An 18,292-nucleotide genomic window follows, 5' to 3' on the forward strand; every position below is an offset into this window, starting at 1 on the left:
GTTCTGTGTTAAGAGTGCAATTTAACATGAATCAAAAGCAGCTTTCCTGGCTCCTGTTCCATACGCTGCTGTCTGCCAGGAAATGGGATTTTTTTTTCATATTTTTTGCAGGTAAAGTCTTTGCAGCATGGAATCTAATGAGGTATTTTTTCCCCTACCGAGTGTTCAAGTGTTGGACATTTGGGGCAGACTCATTGGAAACAGAAGAAAGCAAAGTTGTAGAGACAGCAGGGGGGTCTGCCGTATATTTGTCCCAGCCCTAAATCCCTACTGGACCCCTTGCTGAATTAAATCATGACTGCTTGCAAAATACCAAGCCCTCTATTAAGTCATTTACCACCAACTGTTCTACATTCTATAGCCTGAAGTGATTCTACTAATCATCCCTGCTCAGAAATCTTTTTATGGGTTTTATAAATAAGGAGAAATGCAAGTTATTCTATGCAATAAAACAGAAACCACATAAATGAATCAAGAGTTTTGACAGGACCTCCTTCACCATGATCATCATGCAACTAAGCTAATATTTGGCCCCTGAATGCAGGTAGAATATACATTCATATTTGCTTGTGTGTGTGTGTGTGTGTGTGTGTGTGTGTGTGTGTGTGTGTGTGTCCCGTACTCATATGTGGCCCAAATGGGTAAAAAAAACAAAACATGCCACTTGGCGAAAATTCAGCAGTCGCATAAAATAACTGCATGTGTGATCGACGTATACACGTAACTGGCAACATATAAGCCTTTCACCACATACAGCTTAGTTCTCAGAGTTCGCACATGAATGTTCTTGGTCGATGAAAACATGATGTTATTGATACACAGTGTTAGAACCTTTATTTGTTCTACTCTCTCTTATGACAGGAACGCCCGATCACACATCCGATTCACACATTCACACCCGGAGGTGCTTGGAAAACAAGCCCCGTCTGATCGGCCAAGCAGCTGGGGTTAAGGGGTTTGAGGGTTATTTTGTTCCTGCTTGCCTGAGGATTGAACCGACGACCTTATGGTCACAAGCTTGCCCATCTCAAATATAAGCTACAATAAATCCAATGGAAAATATGACAACTGTTGAAATACAGACGAAACTGGATGGTGAGAAAAAAATAGCCCACCAGAGACGAATCCATGACGTTTGGGCACGCACACAGAAGCAGATACGAAGGTGTTTAAGAGTGCACACGGAGCCAGATCAGGAGGTGTTGATATTCATAGACGTCCTGTTAGGATCGTGAATTTTGATGCAAAAGATAGTAAGTGAAAGCTTTTCCTTTAAAAGGGAATGTAAAACAGTATACCTAAAAACGATGATTATGGTGAATAATCACAAATGTTAAAAATTGGATTCGCAATAATCAAGATTATGATTTTTGGGGTTATATTGACAATAATGATAATAATAATAATAATATCTGTAGGGGCTTTAGCACTGACGGGTCACGACCCTGAACATCTAACTGGGCTGCGAACAACCTGCTGCCAGACCACCACTGAGAGTCTCTCCTGAATCCTGAGTACACATAGTATTCATTTTCATTTTAATCGGCATCTTTTATTCGAAGCCAATTACATTTTACGCAGAGGAGAGCTAAAGCTACATGTTCACATCCTACCGAACAGGAAGGTTACGGGGGAACATTTGCCAGCTCTGTGAATAACTGGGCCGGGTAATACAAACTTAAGGTCCAAGTTGGAGTCGTTTTTAAAAAATCAAACATTGAGAGACTGCAACTCATTGTTGGTGGTGGTCCACTACTTTGGTCCAGACTGAAATATCTTAACAACGATCGCACAGATTTCGAAAACTTAATATAGAAAATTGGTGAACAATAACACGATTTCAAAATAATGGTATTGTGTAACCTGACAGATGTGTAATGAATAAATAAACAGCTAAATGAGCTCATGAAGTTCAAATGATTTTACTTGTTAATTGAGCCATGATCCTGCACATTAATTCCTTTTATCGTGTCCAGCGAAGTGCAACTACAACCATCCATCCATCCATCCATCCATCCATTTTCTTTTGCTTGTCCTGTTAAGGGTTGTGGGAGGGCTGGAGTCTATCCAAGCAGCCTTTGGGTGAGAGGCAGGGTTCACCCTGGATGGGTTGCCAGTCCATCACAGGGCCAACACTTATAGACAGACAACCATTCACACTCACAGTCACACCTACGGTCAATTTAGAGTATCAATCAGCCTCGTCCCCTCTTGATGTCTTTGGACTGTGGGAGGAAGCTGGAGTACCAGAGAGAACCCACACAGGAACAGGGAGAACATGGAGACTCACACAGAAAGATCCTGTGACCGAGTCAGGGCTCGAACCTGGAACCTTCTTGCTGTGAGGTGACAGTGCTGACCACTGCACCACCGTGCCGCCGCAGCTACAACCTTTATTTTTTATTTTAAAGCCATTATATGAGTCTGTTTACTCTGTGTGGGTGACATTTGAAGCACTGATTGCTGTTTGTTTAACTCTGATCAAAATACCAGCAAAGAACAAAAAAACTCCTTTGTGCTTAGACAACAGGCCTCAAAAAAGAAGCAGTAAACAAACAAATTAGAGGAAATTTGTTTGAATCCACTATTTTTCTCTCTCATTTTGTTCGTACCCATAGATTTCTGGGATTCACCAGTGTTCTCCTGTTTTTTGTTTTTTTTTTATCAACAGAAAATGAAGAGAAAATTTAAGAGAATGTTTCTGCATGATGCCCGTTTCACAAACCCCTGATAAAAAAAGAGAAATTTGCTTGGCAATGGAAACAAACATTGGATGTACCATCAATCAAAACATTTCAGAGCCACATTACAACAGTCCATCAATCCATCCTGTATAGTTACAATTATCAGTGAAATTGTTATTTGCATGGCTGAAATCTTTTATTTGGGTGGTGAATATTTATAGACAGTGGCACAGTGGGACCCTATCTAGATATTGTTGAGCCGATATTGAATTATCTCCCGGTCCCAGTTGTATTTACAGCTACATTTGGGCTCACAGAGCTCTGTCAATCACTGCCGTTCTGTTGTTTTAGCTCCAGCTTCCCCTTAGACCAGATTATAGAATGCAGCTATTACATTTCTCTAAAAATACAACTGAATGCCTCAGATTGGTCTTAATGCTCTTCACACATCCAGGGATTGTGCAGCTGCTTCGATGCAAAGCTCTCCACTTTCCTTATTAGCTGAATTTCAGAGATACCTCAGAGCCCACTGTAACCATTCGGTGGTGAGCTGGTTTGCTGAGGCAGAGTGGAGGTGAATAAAATGGTCTGCAGTGAGAGGCTGTGGGTTGAGTTTCTCTGAGGTTATGGTCATTCTCCCCTGGGAGAGTGGTTAGGCCTAGCTGTTTACTTTGGAGTAACCCTGCCCCTCCCCTTGTGCACTCTCAGCTCGGTAACATGTGACCACCTCCAATGGTGGACACCTGTCATTTCTGAACGGTTGATGATGGAATTACCTCTGGACGCCATTCAGAAAGAACAGTGAATAGAAATCAAAACTGGATAAAAATATAGTTCCTCCAAAGCTTTTTGTGTGGTGGTTTAGATGGTTTGAGTTTGTGGGGACGCCACCGTCTTGTCACAGCAGGTGTTAGTGAAGGGTGGGGGAGGTAGACAGGAGTAGAGGGGAGGGTCGGGAGGTTGGGGAGGGTGTTAGGACCGGACTTAATGGGTAGGGGCTAAGGTAGCGCCTGCATCTTCACCCAAAGAGGAGTTCGAGTTTCCCTCTGTGCCTCTCACACAGGCTGGCTCACAGTGCTGGAGTGAAAAAGCCTCTCAGCTCTTCCTCTCCGACTCCGACCACCAGAGATGATGCTTTAGCATTACTCTTCATGAGATTACTACAGGCTGGAGTGGAGGAGCAGCTCTGCAGCTGATGGGCTGCTGCTGCTGCTGCTGCTGCTTCTGCTCTTTCTATCTTTATCTCTCTCTTAATTGGGACACAGGGGAGAAATAAATAGCTCAACACAGACTGTTGGGAGGCAAATGAATGGATAAGACTTGCAGGGGGATTTCCCCAGGCTGCCTTCTCACCGATGGATCTGGACACAAGTTTTAAACTGGCCAATTTGTACTTGGCAAAGTAATCTCATCTATTTTTTTCCCCACAAGATTATCTTGTAGACCTTGCAATCTTACCTTTTTGTGGATTTTTTACTATAAAATTCCCAGCAAGTAAGTCTCCCTTTCTTCTTTCTTTTACTTTAATGCTGAGTGAGAGATCTCACCTTCTCGGGACTTGTAAACTTTTCATCTCCGCTGCTAGTGTCCTAAAATCTTGAATATTAGAAGCACAATTGAGCCTTCATTTATCATAAGATTTTTAACTCCAAGCGACTAATGCAATGATATCTAACACAATCCTGTATTTTTTCAGCTCTTAGGCTCAAGGATGTGTTCCATAGCCATGCTTCATCAGTGGAGTCTGGCTATGTTTTTGCTGTGCTCCCCTCTGACTCTTTACGGGAGACCAGTTGATGCACTTAGTGGCAGAACGTAAGTTATTTTTTTAATTAATTTGGGGGGGAAAGGAGGCACAAATGGATTTTTTCCCATAAAAAGTATTTCACTCGAACAAGGAGTAGACAGTACTAACTGTTAAAAGATAGTTAACATTTAGAAAAGAAAAGCACTGTGTTGTCTGCACAGCTAGAATTAAAGTACAAGAAGTTTTCCCAACGTCAACTCTGGCTTTTTGGAGTATTGAGTGGAGATCAGTGATGGTTTTCAGAAACTTGTTTATGCTGCCACCTACTGCACTGAAGATTTAATTGAACCTGAGCTGAAGTTTCACTGCCAACAAACATGAAGTTGTGGTGTATCATGAAGTTGTTGGCCAAAAGCAATCAAACATTTATAGCAGACAAAGACAAGTGGATTTTAAACATTGCCCCGCTCATGTTTAATAGAGTTTTAGGGGGCTACCTTGACACCCCTTTATTTACGGAATCTAACTTTACCCTCCTGCCAGGAGGAGGTCAGTGAGCCATGCCCAGCTGATGCACGACAAAGGCCGTAGCTTGCAGGAGTTCAAACGTCGCTTGTGGCTGCAGGAGCTGCTGGATGAGGTGCACACAGCCGATGAGCGAGCTCCACCTCTGCAGAACAGAACCCCTAACTTCAGTGGGAACGACCTACACCAGAAGCCCCAAGGGGCCACTAAGAACCTCCCTGATAGGTTCAGACTGGACAGAGAGGGTCCTAACCTACCACAGGAGACCAACAAGGCACTGGCTTATAAGGACCAGCCACTAAAGGTGGCGACCAAGAGGAAAAAAAAGGTGAGGCTTGGACGGCGTAGGGAGAGTGACAAGAAACGGAGGCGGGCACGGTCGATCACAACAAGAGGCTGAGAGACTCTTGATAGCCAGTGTGAAGCTGCACTAAGACACTGACACAGGCTCACCTAGATGGAGACCTGAGAGATTAAAATCATGGCTGCCTCAGCCACCTCAAAATGGCCCCATGCAGGGCCATGCTTGTATGATAATTTTGCTTTGAGTGTATTTTTGTGTTTTACAGCAATCTCATTCTTCCCGGACTTTCACGAACTACCATAACATCCCATTGGTCTATATTTATTTGGGAACTCTGTACACGTCTGTCAGGCTGAGTTACTTCTACACACACAGTGCCGTCTTCAACCAGCTGTGTGCACAAACAGTGCTCAGGAGAATATTTATTGTCTGAATATGATGTACCTTCACAAATATCGGGACGCTGGGCGACACTGACATTGTATGGACTTACAGTCATGACAAACTGCTCTCTGAGTACATTTGCTTTAACTGTTCCGCCATAATTTATTTCATTTTGAAAGTATTTATATTGTGAATGTATTGTGGTGCTGCTGACTAAATTCCATATTGCACTTTAGTTATATCATGTACATGTTCTTTTGTGGTTGAATTTCTTTGGGATGGTCCTGCTTTTTCTTTTCTCAGTTAAGATCTCTTATGGACGTGTAATTTATTGGATGCTTCATCAAACCCACTCTCATCATCTTACATGATAGTTTATTTTTGTAGAACAAACCAGAGTAGATGGTGGTGGTGGTGGTGGTGGTGGGGGCTTCAGACTCCTTTAATGTTCTTCACTTGCACTGAGAGCATCATGTACATGTTTCCAGTTAATCAAGTATTAAAAAGGTAGCCATTAGGAAGGTTTCTGCTTTTCTTTGTCTTATATTGATACACCATATTGAATCGATTCTTTTTGGAAATAAGACGGCAGGTCTGACGAAACAAACGGGGTTTCCAAGAATCAAACAGCTGAGCAAATCTGTGGTTGAGGTAGAGCTGCAACAATTAATCGATTAACCGATTTGAAAATAATCCATCAATTCATCTTTTCCGTCTTTTTTTTCTTTTCAAAGCACAATCGTCAAACTTTTGCTGTTTCCAGACTCTTGAATATTAGGAATCGTTGTTTTTTTTTTGTTTTTTTTCAGACATTCATTCTTCAATTCTTTCCTTTCTTTTCAGAAGCAACTTGAACTCATAACTTCTCATGACTCAAATTGTGCTGGTGGTTTTTCAGTGATTTCTTCACATCAAAATTAAGAAAACAGTCGTCAGTTGCAGAAAACTTATTGATATGATGACCTTTGACCTTTGTGGAGGATGAGATTTCTGCTTTGAGAAATAGTGAATCTAATTAAGTTGTGCAGTATTGGGTCTGAACGTGTTGGGTGGGAGGGGTGGGGGGACCTGGTGTTTTTGTTGACTTTTGGGTTTTGCCAGAGCACAGTGAAGCTGTTAATGTCCTCCTTGAGAACATGTGGCATATTTAACAGCTGCTGACTGAACGGCACAAACACTGGTAATGGGAGGGATGGCAAATGTATCCGTGTCAGCTATATCCTGTGCTAAGAGCAGCAGTGCACACCGTGGGCCATTAACTGACGCAGAGTCATAAATGCTGTGGAAAGCCTGATAACGCCGCCGTCAGGAGGCTGCAGCTCACACCAAAGAAATCAATCAAGCAACTGAGGGATACATTAATATCTCGAGAGAAGGGGAGGAACAGAAAATACAATCAATGGACTGATCTTTTGGAGGTGGTTAAGAATGTGGATTTATTTTATTCTAATTTTTTACAGAATTTAAACATCAAGAATTCAAAAAAATCCTCCAAATCTTAATAGAGGGAGAGCGCAACTATAATATTTGTTCCAGTATGATTAATTCATTAAATTAGCATGAATACAATAATTGCTTTGGAAAATTTCAGTAATGAGAGAAAAAAAATGTACGCGAAAGTTTTATAGCATCAGGACGGATCAAAATTCTTTTTTGCTCAGCAAATGAAAAACCAAATTTACTGCAGAATAAGACAGAAAAACACTCTTTAATTTTAGAAGCCAGAACCAAACCAACCAGCTCAATGAGGCTTTGGTTCAAACATTTAAAAACATAAGATTACCTCAGTAAGTTACTAAAAACTAAAGTTAGCATTAACAGTGGAAGGACACCTAGTTCCTTTGATTATAGTTCCAGAGGGGTCCGGAACTAGACCCCTGCTGCCTCAGTAGCTGAGGTCATTTCTCTTTAAACCCAGTCATCCAGAATCAATTCCACCCAAGTGATGTTTGCTGATCCTCCATCCACGTTCAACAACCAGAGGCCATCTCGCCCTCTTTCAGTCCAGTCAGACACCCACTCCGGTTCATATCATGGAGGATGGTTCACATGTAGACCTGATCCACAAGATACTACTTTGAGGAACGACGATGGTGAGTGTGTCAAAGGCACAGATAATCATTACGTCTGTCTGTCGTAACTTCAGACAAGCAGCTGTTCCGGGTTATGATACCGGCAGTTGAGAGTTTTGGGTTGTGTTAACATTCATTAAAAAGATTATGTTAAAAAAAAAAAGTATGCAGAGGGTCAAGAAACTGGTGTTGGTGAATTAAAAAAAAAATCAGTTGGCAAGCAATCAAATAAGTATAAGAAACAATAAGCATCCAGTTTACTATAAGGGAGGTCCATGGAGGCGCAGTCATGCACTTAATAAAACATTTAAATTTATGGATTTTTAACTTAACTCACTGCCTCATGTTTTTCGACTGCCGCTATTAACAGTGGACTTCCTCGAAAGTAAACTGGCCACTCACTGCTTCTTATTCTTAATTTATGAAAAGTTCTTTGGTGGACAGGTATTTTATTGTCTATGTGAAAAATTTCTTCCTCCTATTATGGTGATATTTTCTATAACTTGGGGTTTAATTAAACTGGATTTATATAACGCCAGATCACAACAGAAGTTACCTCAGGACACTTCTGGTCTTTATGAATTCACAAAACCCACTTATCCCCAAAAATGTTTTAATGATAATTCCAAGCCTTTCTGATATTTGCTTATCTTAACATTTAGAGAACCAGAAAAATAAGTGATGAGAATGTTATGACTTGTTTGTTATTTGACAGGTGATGTGAAGTCATTGATAATATGGCTGTTCCCAACACGTACGGGCTGATCTTCGCCTGTACCTGTGGCGTGATTCTGGGCATCGGGCTCTGCGCCAACCTTCTAGTCTTCACTTTGTTTGCCAAGTACAACACGTTGCGTAAGAACCGCCTGGACATTCTCCTACTCAGCATGACTCTGGCTGACTTCCTCACCCTGCTGCTCATCCCTTTCACCGTACACTCTGCTGTCAGCCACTCCTGGCCCCTAGGGGACACCTCCTGCAAGGTCTACCAGTTCCTGTTAGCCTTCAGCCTGGCAGCCAGCACCTACTCACTGTGTGCTGTGTCCATGACCCGTGCCATGATCATCACCAACCCATACCAGCCACCAGCTATGGATCTAGTCATCCTCATGTTTGTCCTGGTCTGGGCCCTGAGCTTCTTCATCAGCCTACCCCTGCGGATGTTTGCCACCAAGGAGAGTCTGGGCCCCAGCCTGGCCAACTTCACCTTCTGCCTCCCAACCATTCATGAGCATCACTACCAAGTAGTACTAAGCCAGTTTGTACTTTACTACTTTGTTCCAATGATGGTAATCGCATTCAACTATGTCCGCCTGGCTCTTTTTCTTCACAAGAGTCCTGTAATGTCTGTGTCAAGTGCCAGGAACACCCGCCGCGCCTCTGTGATGGTGTTCTTGGCTGCCGCTACATTCTCGGTGTGCTGGTTGCCTGGTTACGTGCTGGAGCTGTGCGTCTACCTGGGCATGTATCACCAGGGACAGGCTTGGGAGATGTTCTATTTTGTTTGTACTGTGCTGCAGTACCTGCATCCCTGCATCAACCCAGTACTCTATGTGCTGCTGTCCAAACGTTACCGCCACCAGAGGGCAGCGTGGCTCTTCAACTGTAACAGGAACAGAGTGCAGCCGCAGGTCATCGCCACAGACAGCTTCTGACTTGTTTATCCATGTGGTAATGACTCGGTCAAATTCAAGGAGGGTTGTTGTTGTTTTTTTAAAGCTGTTTACTGCTTACACTAATCGACTTCTTAGGTGAACAACAACTTCACAAGTTGTGATCCATTTCAGTTACTTTTAAATTTTAATCACATATCATCGTAGAGATAATGAAAAATTGATTTTCTGTCAAAGTATATTACATTAAGTTAATGGCAAAAAATAACTATCAATTTACATGAAAGTAAAAAAAAAAACCTAATGTGCCAACAACCAACCATACACTCATGTAGGATTATCCTACAATATATGTTGTCTGATGAGGAAAAAAAAAACTGCAATTATATGGCTAGAGAAATAAAATCAAAACAAGGTAAGTTTTGAATTATAAATCAGAATTATTCTCAGATATCCCACGAGATCCTTCCTATGCTAAACCTGTGGTGTGTCTGTTAGTGGGACAGCTTAAAAAGTCGTGGATGCAATTAGATGAAATTTGATAGGATGATTGAACTTGACGAACTCTTGATTAGATTTTGGAATGTGCTCTCCGAGTGCCCTCGTGACATTTTGTCTGAAGGAGTCTGGATTAGTGTCAGCAACAAGGAATGTTACATCCTTGTATTTTTTTTCTTGTGTTAATGTGTCTTTTACGATGGCGAATGTTAATTTGTGTCTTGTCCATTGTCACTGAGACACTTTTACATTTACTGCCCAAGACGCTTAAACTAATCTGACACACGTGACAGGAGCACTTGTCAATTCTCAATTATTGTCCTTATTATTATCATCATTTACTTTTATTTTTGTGAAAGAATATTCACCCTCCATTGTCTATGGCTAAGGAACAACAAAACATAGCGACAGAAAATTGTCTACGGGACAGAAAATTAGGATCTACTTGTCTTACATCCAGTAACAGTATCAGGTGCTGATGTCACTTGCTGATGGGATATTGACCTGCCATTACTGATCCATGGTCTGACAGTCTTTTGCTACAGAATAATAACAAGAACTATAAATCAGATCTGTAATTCTTGCCTGAAACTACACAGAGTCTCCATTTTATACAACAGAGGACAGTTTGTGTAAAATGCTCTGAGATAACGTCCACTAAAATTGGTCAATATATAAATATGTCAGGCGGAATCAAGTGGAATCATTGGAAGAATCAATTAAATTCACTTATCTTTATTTTCTTCGTATAAATCAAGGAGACGGTGATGGTGAATCATCTTGTGAAGCTAAATATAAAAAAATAAATAAAACAGAAGCATTAGAATAGAATATTTTCCAAAATAAATACTGTCAAATGTCAACACTTGTTACAAAACAGCCCAAGATAATGAGGATGAGGAAGCCAGGCTAACTGCTAACCCCAAAAGACCTTCTGTGAGGCCGGCTAACGGCCTTTCTCAACACAGTGTGATGGACGCTCTGTGTTTACAGACACAGCTAAATAAAAACATCAGACGCCACATTCCAGTTTGCGGGCAGGCGATGGGGTTGCTAGCAACACAAATCTTTTTTTTTTTTTTTTTTTTTGCAGTGAAAGGAAACTGCGGTTATACTGGAAGCTATTCATTAAAAAGCCCAGTTAATTGGAAGGCACATTACAAACAGGAAATGTTTTAGCGATGACTCTTTCTTTAAAAATGATCAGCTCTCTCCAAGACGATACATCTGTGGGACCAACGCATACATTGCCAGTTTTCTTTGCACATACCAGATAATAATTAAAACACACCTGAGTATCTAGTTTAAATTTTTCACACAAATAAAGGACTGAATTTTTGACGTGGTGAAGAATACTGTCAGTAATAGAGAAAGCCTGGTGGTTATATAGAAAGCGAGAGGATTGTGAAAGGGAATGACAAGGCTGCACGGCTGAGATCTGGCGGCCGTTACAGTAATAGGAGACAGCCTGCCCCTCCCTCTATCAGCTCACCCTCTGACTTTTGGCCTTCTCTTTATCATGCAGCTCGGGCAGCTGGCCTGACTCGTACAGACTGGTCATCTGGAGCCCATCAGCATGTTGGATATGGTGAAGCAATAAAGAGCATGTGCTCAGGTGCTCCTGCCCTTCAACCTGATGGATACACACACACACACACACACACACACACACACACACACACACACACACACACACACACACAGACGCACACTATACACAGTGTTTCTGTGGATAATATGCAGATGGCCGCCCATCTGCTTGGGTAGCAGCCTGGATATACTCAACATTTCTTTCACCCCATGGTTTGAGCCTCATCCACCCACTGCATAATTTTGAAAAGTGCTCAAAAGACTGCAAGGAGGGCAGAGGGAGGGGTTGTGGAAGGGTACGGGGTGTTCATGTGTGAGAATGAGTTGATCGGTGACACCATCTGAGCAGAGAAAAACTGAGGGATACAGAGTGACTTTTTGAAGTGGACAAGTTTTGTTGTGTGACTCTTGTTGCACTCATGTAACGCCCTCAGCGCCGCGGTCGAGGCCCACACCAGAACATTTGTTACGCAGTTGCGTAACTCCAAGATTCTTTGAACATAGAGGAGGTCCTCTAAGAGCTTTCACTATAGGACGCATGCACAATTGTGATTGTAGGTCTCTTATTTCTTATTTCAAAGGCCCATTCGGTTTGCATCAGTATAAAATGGAACTACCAGACCCCTGCCAGAGTTCTACACCCACTAACAGCATTTTCCTCAAAGCTGGGGGTGCAGCGGGCCAGAATCTTAGAAAGCTACGCCACCTGTACTCATCTGGAGTTATGTAACTATGTTACTACCATTTTAAATCCTGTAGACGTTGCTCTCCAAGAGCTGTCACCAGAGGGATAAGGGAGTGAATGGGATTATGCCGACAGCGACACCAGGCCAACCAGCAACTTACAGACAGAACTACTTACAAACTCAAGGTGCTGCACCATGATAATAGCAGCCCAAACCAGAGAGACTGGAAGAAGGGCCAAGAACTGACACAGCCTCCACACAGCTGTGTTGCTGGGAAAAACGTGGGGGTGTTGATTATATATAGAGGGTGATGGGCTTGTAAGCGCCCAGTTTGGCAGGCGGGAACAGTGCCAGGCCCGACTGCATCATTCGTTGTTTACCACTCTTAAGACTGAATGAGTCAGTCAGTCAGACACGTCAAGCAGGTAGAGACAGATGAAAGGAATATACCCAGAGGGGGGCTCAGGCTCCACCACACTGTATCCTTGTGGGGTGGCGTCACGCGAGCAGTGAGAACGTCTTCTGTAATACACAAACAGCTGCTGAGTTGGTCTGATGTCCGCAGTGCACAAGACGTAGTAAGACGTGTACGCGGGGCAGGGATGATGAGCCACATCATTCCCTGCGGTGGGGGAGCCCTTGAGGAGAGGGACTCTTGACCAAAAGGAATTCGTTAAGACTTTCGGTATGAATGAAGGACTGGTGCCCCCGTCTTCTCTATCACAGAGACGGGATGGCGATACTGAATGAACAGAGGTCACTCACCCACTTAGCCAATGTCAGCACCAAGAGGAGCGTTGTCATGAATGAGAACATTTCAATTCGGCTTATTAACTCTACAGGGGGGACCACCCAGACCATCCCCCATAAATGGCACTGATTTTCCTCAGCCAAACACTGAAAATCTGACCATCTGCCTGTGTAAAACAACACAGTTGAAGAGGCTCTCACAATCCCAATGCTAATACGGCAATCCAAATTTTTCTAGGCACCCTGGTTCAGTGGTCAGGACAAAACCTCAAAACAACAACAACACAACACAACACAACAACAACGACAACAACAACAACAACAAAACCTGGCCTCAGGGGGAGGATGAGGATCCCCCCTGTGTTATAATGGCATCCTAATATCAAAGTCAGAAGCCACGACGCACCAGAATGATAAGTCAAATTCTAGATGTGCTAAAAGTTGAAAGATCAGCCTCCGTCCGATTTGATGGGGGAACTGCGGCAGGTAGAGCCGGCTATTATACTGCTTTATTGATCAGCAGAGTACAAACCCCTGCAAAAATAAACGAATGGTAACGCGTCTGCTCCAGTGACAGACGTGGCCTCAAGGCAGTGTGCGTGAGGGTGTTGTTCATTCACATCATTGTCCCACTCATGATGGGATATATCCGGCATACCTTGAAGAATTAAAAAAACAAATCTGGCAAAAATGTTGACTGGGACTCAAACGCAGCATCAGATCCTCTATATTGACATTGCTTGTTGACTCGTGATGTTTAATTTATAGTGGTATGTTCACTAATATGAATGATGGAGGGATTCTGACAACACAGTGAGAGGCATTCATCATATTTTATCAGTCCTTAATCATATAAATGTGATGGAAAACAACAACAACAGGACTTTACAGTTAACAAGTTTGACACCACCACAAATTACAGCCTTGAAAAATGACCAGTAAGATAAATCACCACCTCTGAAAAGATTCAGTAAAAAATAAAAAAAAAATAAAAACGCATTATAATTTATAATGCATGATTTTATCTATGCAGATCTGTTGTATCGTTCTACATGACTTTTACTGTGGTGTGCGAAGTAGTTTGGAAAGAAGTCAAACAGCGGAGGTGGCAGTTGTGAAGGAGTTTGGCTTGTGTGTGTGTGTGTGTGTGTGTGTGTGTGTGTGTGTGTGTGTGTGTGTCGTCCTGTTGACTTCAACAGGTCTTCAAATAACTAGTGAATACTGATGTGTTCACAAACTTGTAAGCTTCCTTTCTATTCTTGGGCTGCTATTGTCCACTGTACCTTCCAAAGTAAGTCACTGATTCTGGGTTGCATCGTTACCCTCAAAACAAGTTAGCTGTTTGCTCAGACTGACCAACGCCTTGGGGAAATGTCACTAAAATTTGGTTCAAGTATCCTCTTGGTCTCGAGGATGAATTGGAAAGATTTTGGTGGTGAAATAAGTCAAGATAACAGCCAGTCACTGTCAAGGGTCAAGGTCATAGACCATAACGACTTTCAAACAAACGTCCTGTGGCATAAAACAACAAACAGATGACTTTTTATATCCAAAAGCCCAAAGGTCAACACATAAGTGTGACCTAATTTATTATTTTATTATGGATTCATTAGTAAGAACAATATATATATATATATATATATATATATATATATATATATATATATGTATATATATGTACGTTTGCGCCACATCCAGTAGACGACAAACACAGAGCCAAACCAATGGGTCCAGTGAAACTTGGTAATAAAAAAAAAAAGAACTAAATTATTACAATTTTAGGCACTGAAAATAAATCACATGGTAAAATGTAACCAAATATTATAACTGAGAGTAAGATAACCTTGAGCGAGTGTTGAACACCAGTATGAAACATAATTAAACAAGCATTTAAACATTCACAGACAACTTCCCAGTGTTCAATATAAGCGAGCCGAATTACGTGAATTCCTAAGAGACCAAATTCTTGACACACTCCGAGAGTTAAGCTATGCACGTAGCTGACAGAAAATATTTGTGGCTACACACTGTAAGATCAGAGGGCTCCTGCCATGAGCTAATCATTCCATGTGCCATGTAGGCAAGTGTTGAAGGAGCGTTGCCCGTTTATTTATAGGAGTCTCTGAGGTTCCACAGCAGACGGTGGCTCTTTGAGCTGGGTTCAGTTACAGCTCTGGTGAAACCTGAAAATATAGCATCCATGCAGACATTCACATACAAACAGAAGGATACATCCTTCATTTGAATTTGGTATACAGGCCTACGTGAATATTTACTGAGTTGTACTCACAATAGCTGTAAAAAGGGGATTGTCATGGGATTGTGTAAATGAAGTATCAAATGATCAATTATGATCAGTCCAAATGTTCATATTTCTTTGTTTGATGACTAAACTGCATTTATTGTTGTGTGTCAGTAGTTTGTGGATGTGATATGTGTGTGATGATGATGATGATGATGATGATGATGATGATGATGATGATAATAACAGGACCCACCAGGACCTGATCAACTGATGAACTGTCCATCAAGGAGTTAAAGCAAAAGTTTGCATTTCAAGTACTCGCAAATTGGTGTCTTGTACTCACAAAGATGTTCCCCCCTCTGGCGTCAGTTCACTGTGACTCCAGCAAGCAGAACGAGCCAGCAACACATATTTAGCTTGAAGCTAACGGAGAGTAACAACAGCAATAATGGCCAAAAACTGCCGGTTTGTTTAGTAATCTCAGCAACCCACAAAAGCTTTGAAAAGTGAAAAATACACTATAAAACTCTGGTGGTGCTGAATGAGTCACTGTTTGTTTATTTGTTTTCAGCTAAAATCGAAGTCATTGCGGAGTACAGAGCACCTAGCTGGATGAAGAAGACGAAGATTATGCTCAATGATGCACTTGAGAGTTTGTAAACTGACATTTTGGGGCATTTTTGTTGTTGTTAGTCATCTGTCACCATTCGCTCCAAGCTACAAATACACTGCCGGCTCTTTCTCCATTCTTGAGTCACACGGAAGTGATGCAGGAGGGAAAAACTAACTTGTGTGATCAATTTGTGAGTACTTGAAAGGCTAAAAAAAACTTTTTCAGTATTGCTTTAACCCCTGGCAACATGAAGTCCTTTGTTCTCTGCAATATACGCTCATATTTAAATTCAAGTTTAGATACATAACAGCAATATAGCAGTGACTAAGCAAACATAAACACATCTCAATCTCAATTACAGGAAAAGTAGCCCACATCCTGAAGCAGCAAATGAGAAGATTACTGGAGAGTTTATGTATTGTGAGATTCTATCAGACTCAGTCCAAATGGTCATCATCAGACCCCAAAATCCCGGTTCAGCAGTCTGTCTGAGCTGCAGAGCTCACAGTAAAATACAGGAGCAGGTGAGGTTCCAAAAACGGTTGAGTTAACACAGAGTAAACCTCCGAGCCTCTGCACAGGCGAGGCTTTGTCAGCGCCAGTGTAAATACAGTTCTACCTATAAAGAAAATAATCTGAAGAAGGAAAGCCTGCACTTACTTCAGATGATTTTTAAAATTATTTGTACAGGCAGAATGTTATGATGATTTGGCTGAGAGTCGCCAAGAAAAGAAACCTGTCAGGTTGAACAGCAGAGCATGGAAAGCTGTCAAATCCAACTCCAGAATCTCTCTTTTGATATTAAAATCTTAGAAGGGGGAAATGCTACTCAATAATCCCCCGTAGCCGAGCTGAGATATTGTTTGTTTTCATGCCTTCGTGCTGATGACAGCTGAGGGCCGGAGGCGGTGTGTTTTCAGGTCTGTCTGTCCGTCCGTCTCGTTCTCGTTAACACGATATTTCAGCAACGCCTTGAGAGAATTTCTTCAAATTTGCCACGTGCATCGAATGGCACTCAAACTTGAGTAGAAACAAATTTTAGTGGTCAAAGTTCAAGGTCACTGTGACACCACAGAGGCGTACAACTGCAATGCAGTATTTGTTCTTTTTGATTACTTCTATAGAAAGTCTGCATTGCATCCAGTACATAATAATTTTGGGAAACACAACATTAAACTGAAGCTGGATTGGTTGGCAGAGACCGAGCTGGTAATTCTAGTTTGAAATGAAATGCTACGTGTTCTTGTTGAGTTATTTTTCTGTTTGAGGTAAAAAAAAACAACCCAGAGGCTTTTACTTTTTAAAATCATAGTAGTAAAAGAAAATAGGCCAGGAAGATCAGTATCATGTTTCAGATTCATCACCTTTGGTTCATGAAATCACGTATTGTTATTGTGTCTTTTCATGTATGGTTTTCTAATTCCTGTGACATTAACAATGGTATGAAATATAACAAAATAAATAATAATTAAAAAAGCCTTCTTAAAATAATCGTCTAAGTCATTTTACAGAAAAAAAACCCCACAAAAACCTGGAGACAAAACATCATAAGGAGTTGTTATTGGCAAAAGAAAGTCAAAAGTCAAAAGATGACTTAGGTAATTATTTTAAGAAGGTGAGGATATATTTTTGCCTGAGAATGAGCTGCCAGATAACGTTTGCTGGTAGACTCATCAGCTGATCAGCTCATTATTTCAGGTTTTTGTGGACGCCTCAGTGCCGGTGTATCGATAAATGTCATTCTGTTGCATCTGAGCACATGTGGGAAATTAAGCTCGCTCACAACTCATCCTAACACCCATGTGTGGTTGTCATGTGAACTGATCCACCTGATCCTCCTGCGGTTACCCCCCCCCCCCCCCCCCCCCGGATTTTGGATGACCTTCTACTAAAAAAGGGAAAGGCTTGATTAAGGAGTGTCATGATAATCTGAGGTAGGAGTGCGGCAGGCGGCATACAGAGATAATTCCAAGGAACCCTGCCCTTCAGATTTGAGCGATCCTGTTTCATCTCTCGCCTCATTACCTATCAGCAAAACATGAACATCAACCACAGATGACAGCGGGCTAAAAATGGTGGCTATCAAAACCCAGGAACTGGCAAGGGGCTCCTCGGGGGTATCCGCTTTCTGGAGTGGAAATCCTGGATTCGGACACCTCGGTGTGAGGAGGGTGTTCAGCTAACTGGAAGGGTGGGTAAGAGGAATAGCATAAACACATCTCAGGCTCTACTAGGTAAAAACTTTCACACTATTAATTAGACGCAGCTGCAGCCTTTGCTCATGTCTCCGCCCGGATACAAGGGCTCGTGAGTTACGGTTGACATATACTTCAGATTTATATATTGTTGTCACTGTATTATTGAGTTAGCATAGCCATCATCACATGCCTACAGAGGGACAGCAGGCACTGGCGGGCCCACAGGCCTGTAGGGGTTAGTGAGGCTGGACTGATGGATTGCCTGGTGTCTGCTGTCTGTTCACAGGAAAATAGTGCGGATGGATTTTGCTGAAATTTGGTGGGATGCTAGAAGTTTTAGGTTGAGGAAGACATTTTGGAATTGATCCAGAACCAGCTCTGAA

General features: G+C 42.0%; 2 protein-coding genes across 2 annotated transcripts; both read left to right on the plus strand.

The window, feature by feature from the left end:
• Positions 1-3,728: 3,728 nt before the first annotated feature.
• LOC147259139 (parathyroid hormone-related protein-like) lies at positions 3,729-6,116 on the plus strand. Its single transcript, XM_086207854.1, has 3 exons — positions 3,729-4,178; positions 4,381-4,499; positions 4,975-6,116. Exons 2-3 carry the CDS (start codon positions 4,396-4,398, stop codon positions 5,354-5,356), a joined length of 486 nt encoding a protein of 161 aa, XP_086063980.1. The 5' UTR covers positions 3,729-4,178; positions 4,381-4,395; the 3' UTR covers positions 5,357-6,116.
• Positions 6,117-8,453: 2,337 nt separating this feature from the next.
• On the plus strand, positions 8,454-9,371 carry LOC147259140 (galanin receptor 2a). Its single transcript, XM_086207853.1, has one exon. It carries the CDS (start codon positions 8,454-8,456, stop codon positions 9,369-9,371), a length of 918 nt encoding a protein of 305 aa, XP_086063979.1.
• The last annotated feature ends 8,921 nt before the right edge of the window (positions 9,372-18,292 follow it).

The sequence above is a fragment of the Aulostomus chinensis genome, chromosome 7, assembly GCF_037954235.1.
Source record: "Aulostomus chinensis isolate RoL2024-O1b breed Wild chromosome 7, RoL_Achi_v1.0, whole genome shotgun sequence".
NCBI lineage: Eukaryota > Metazoa > Chordata > Actinopteri > Syngnathiformes > Aulostomidae > Aulostomus > Aulostomus chinensis.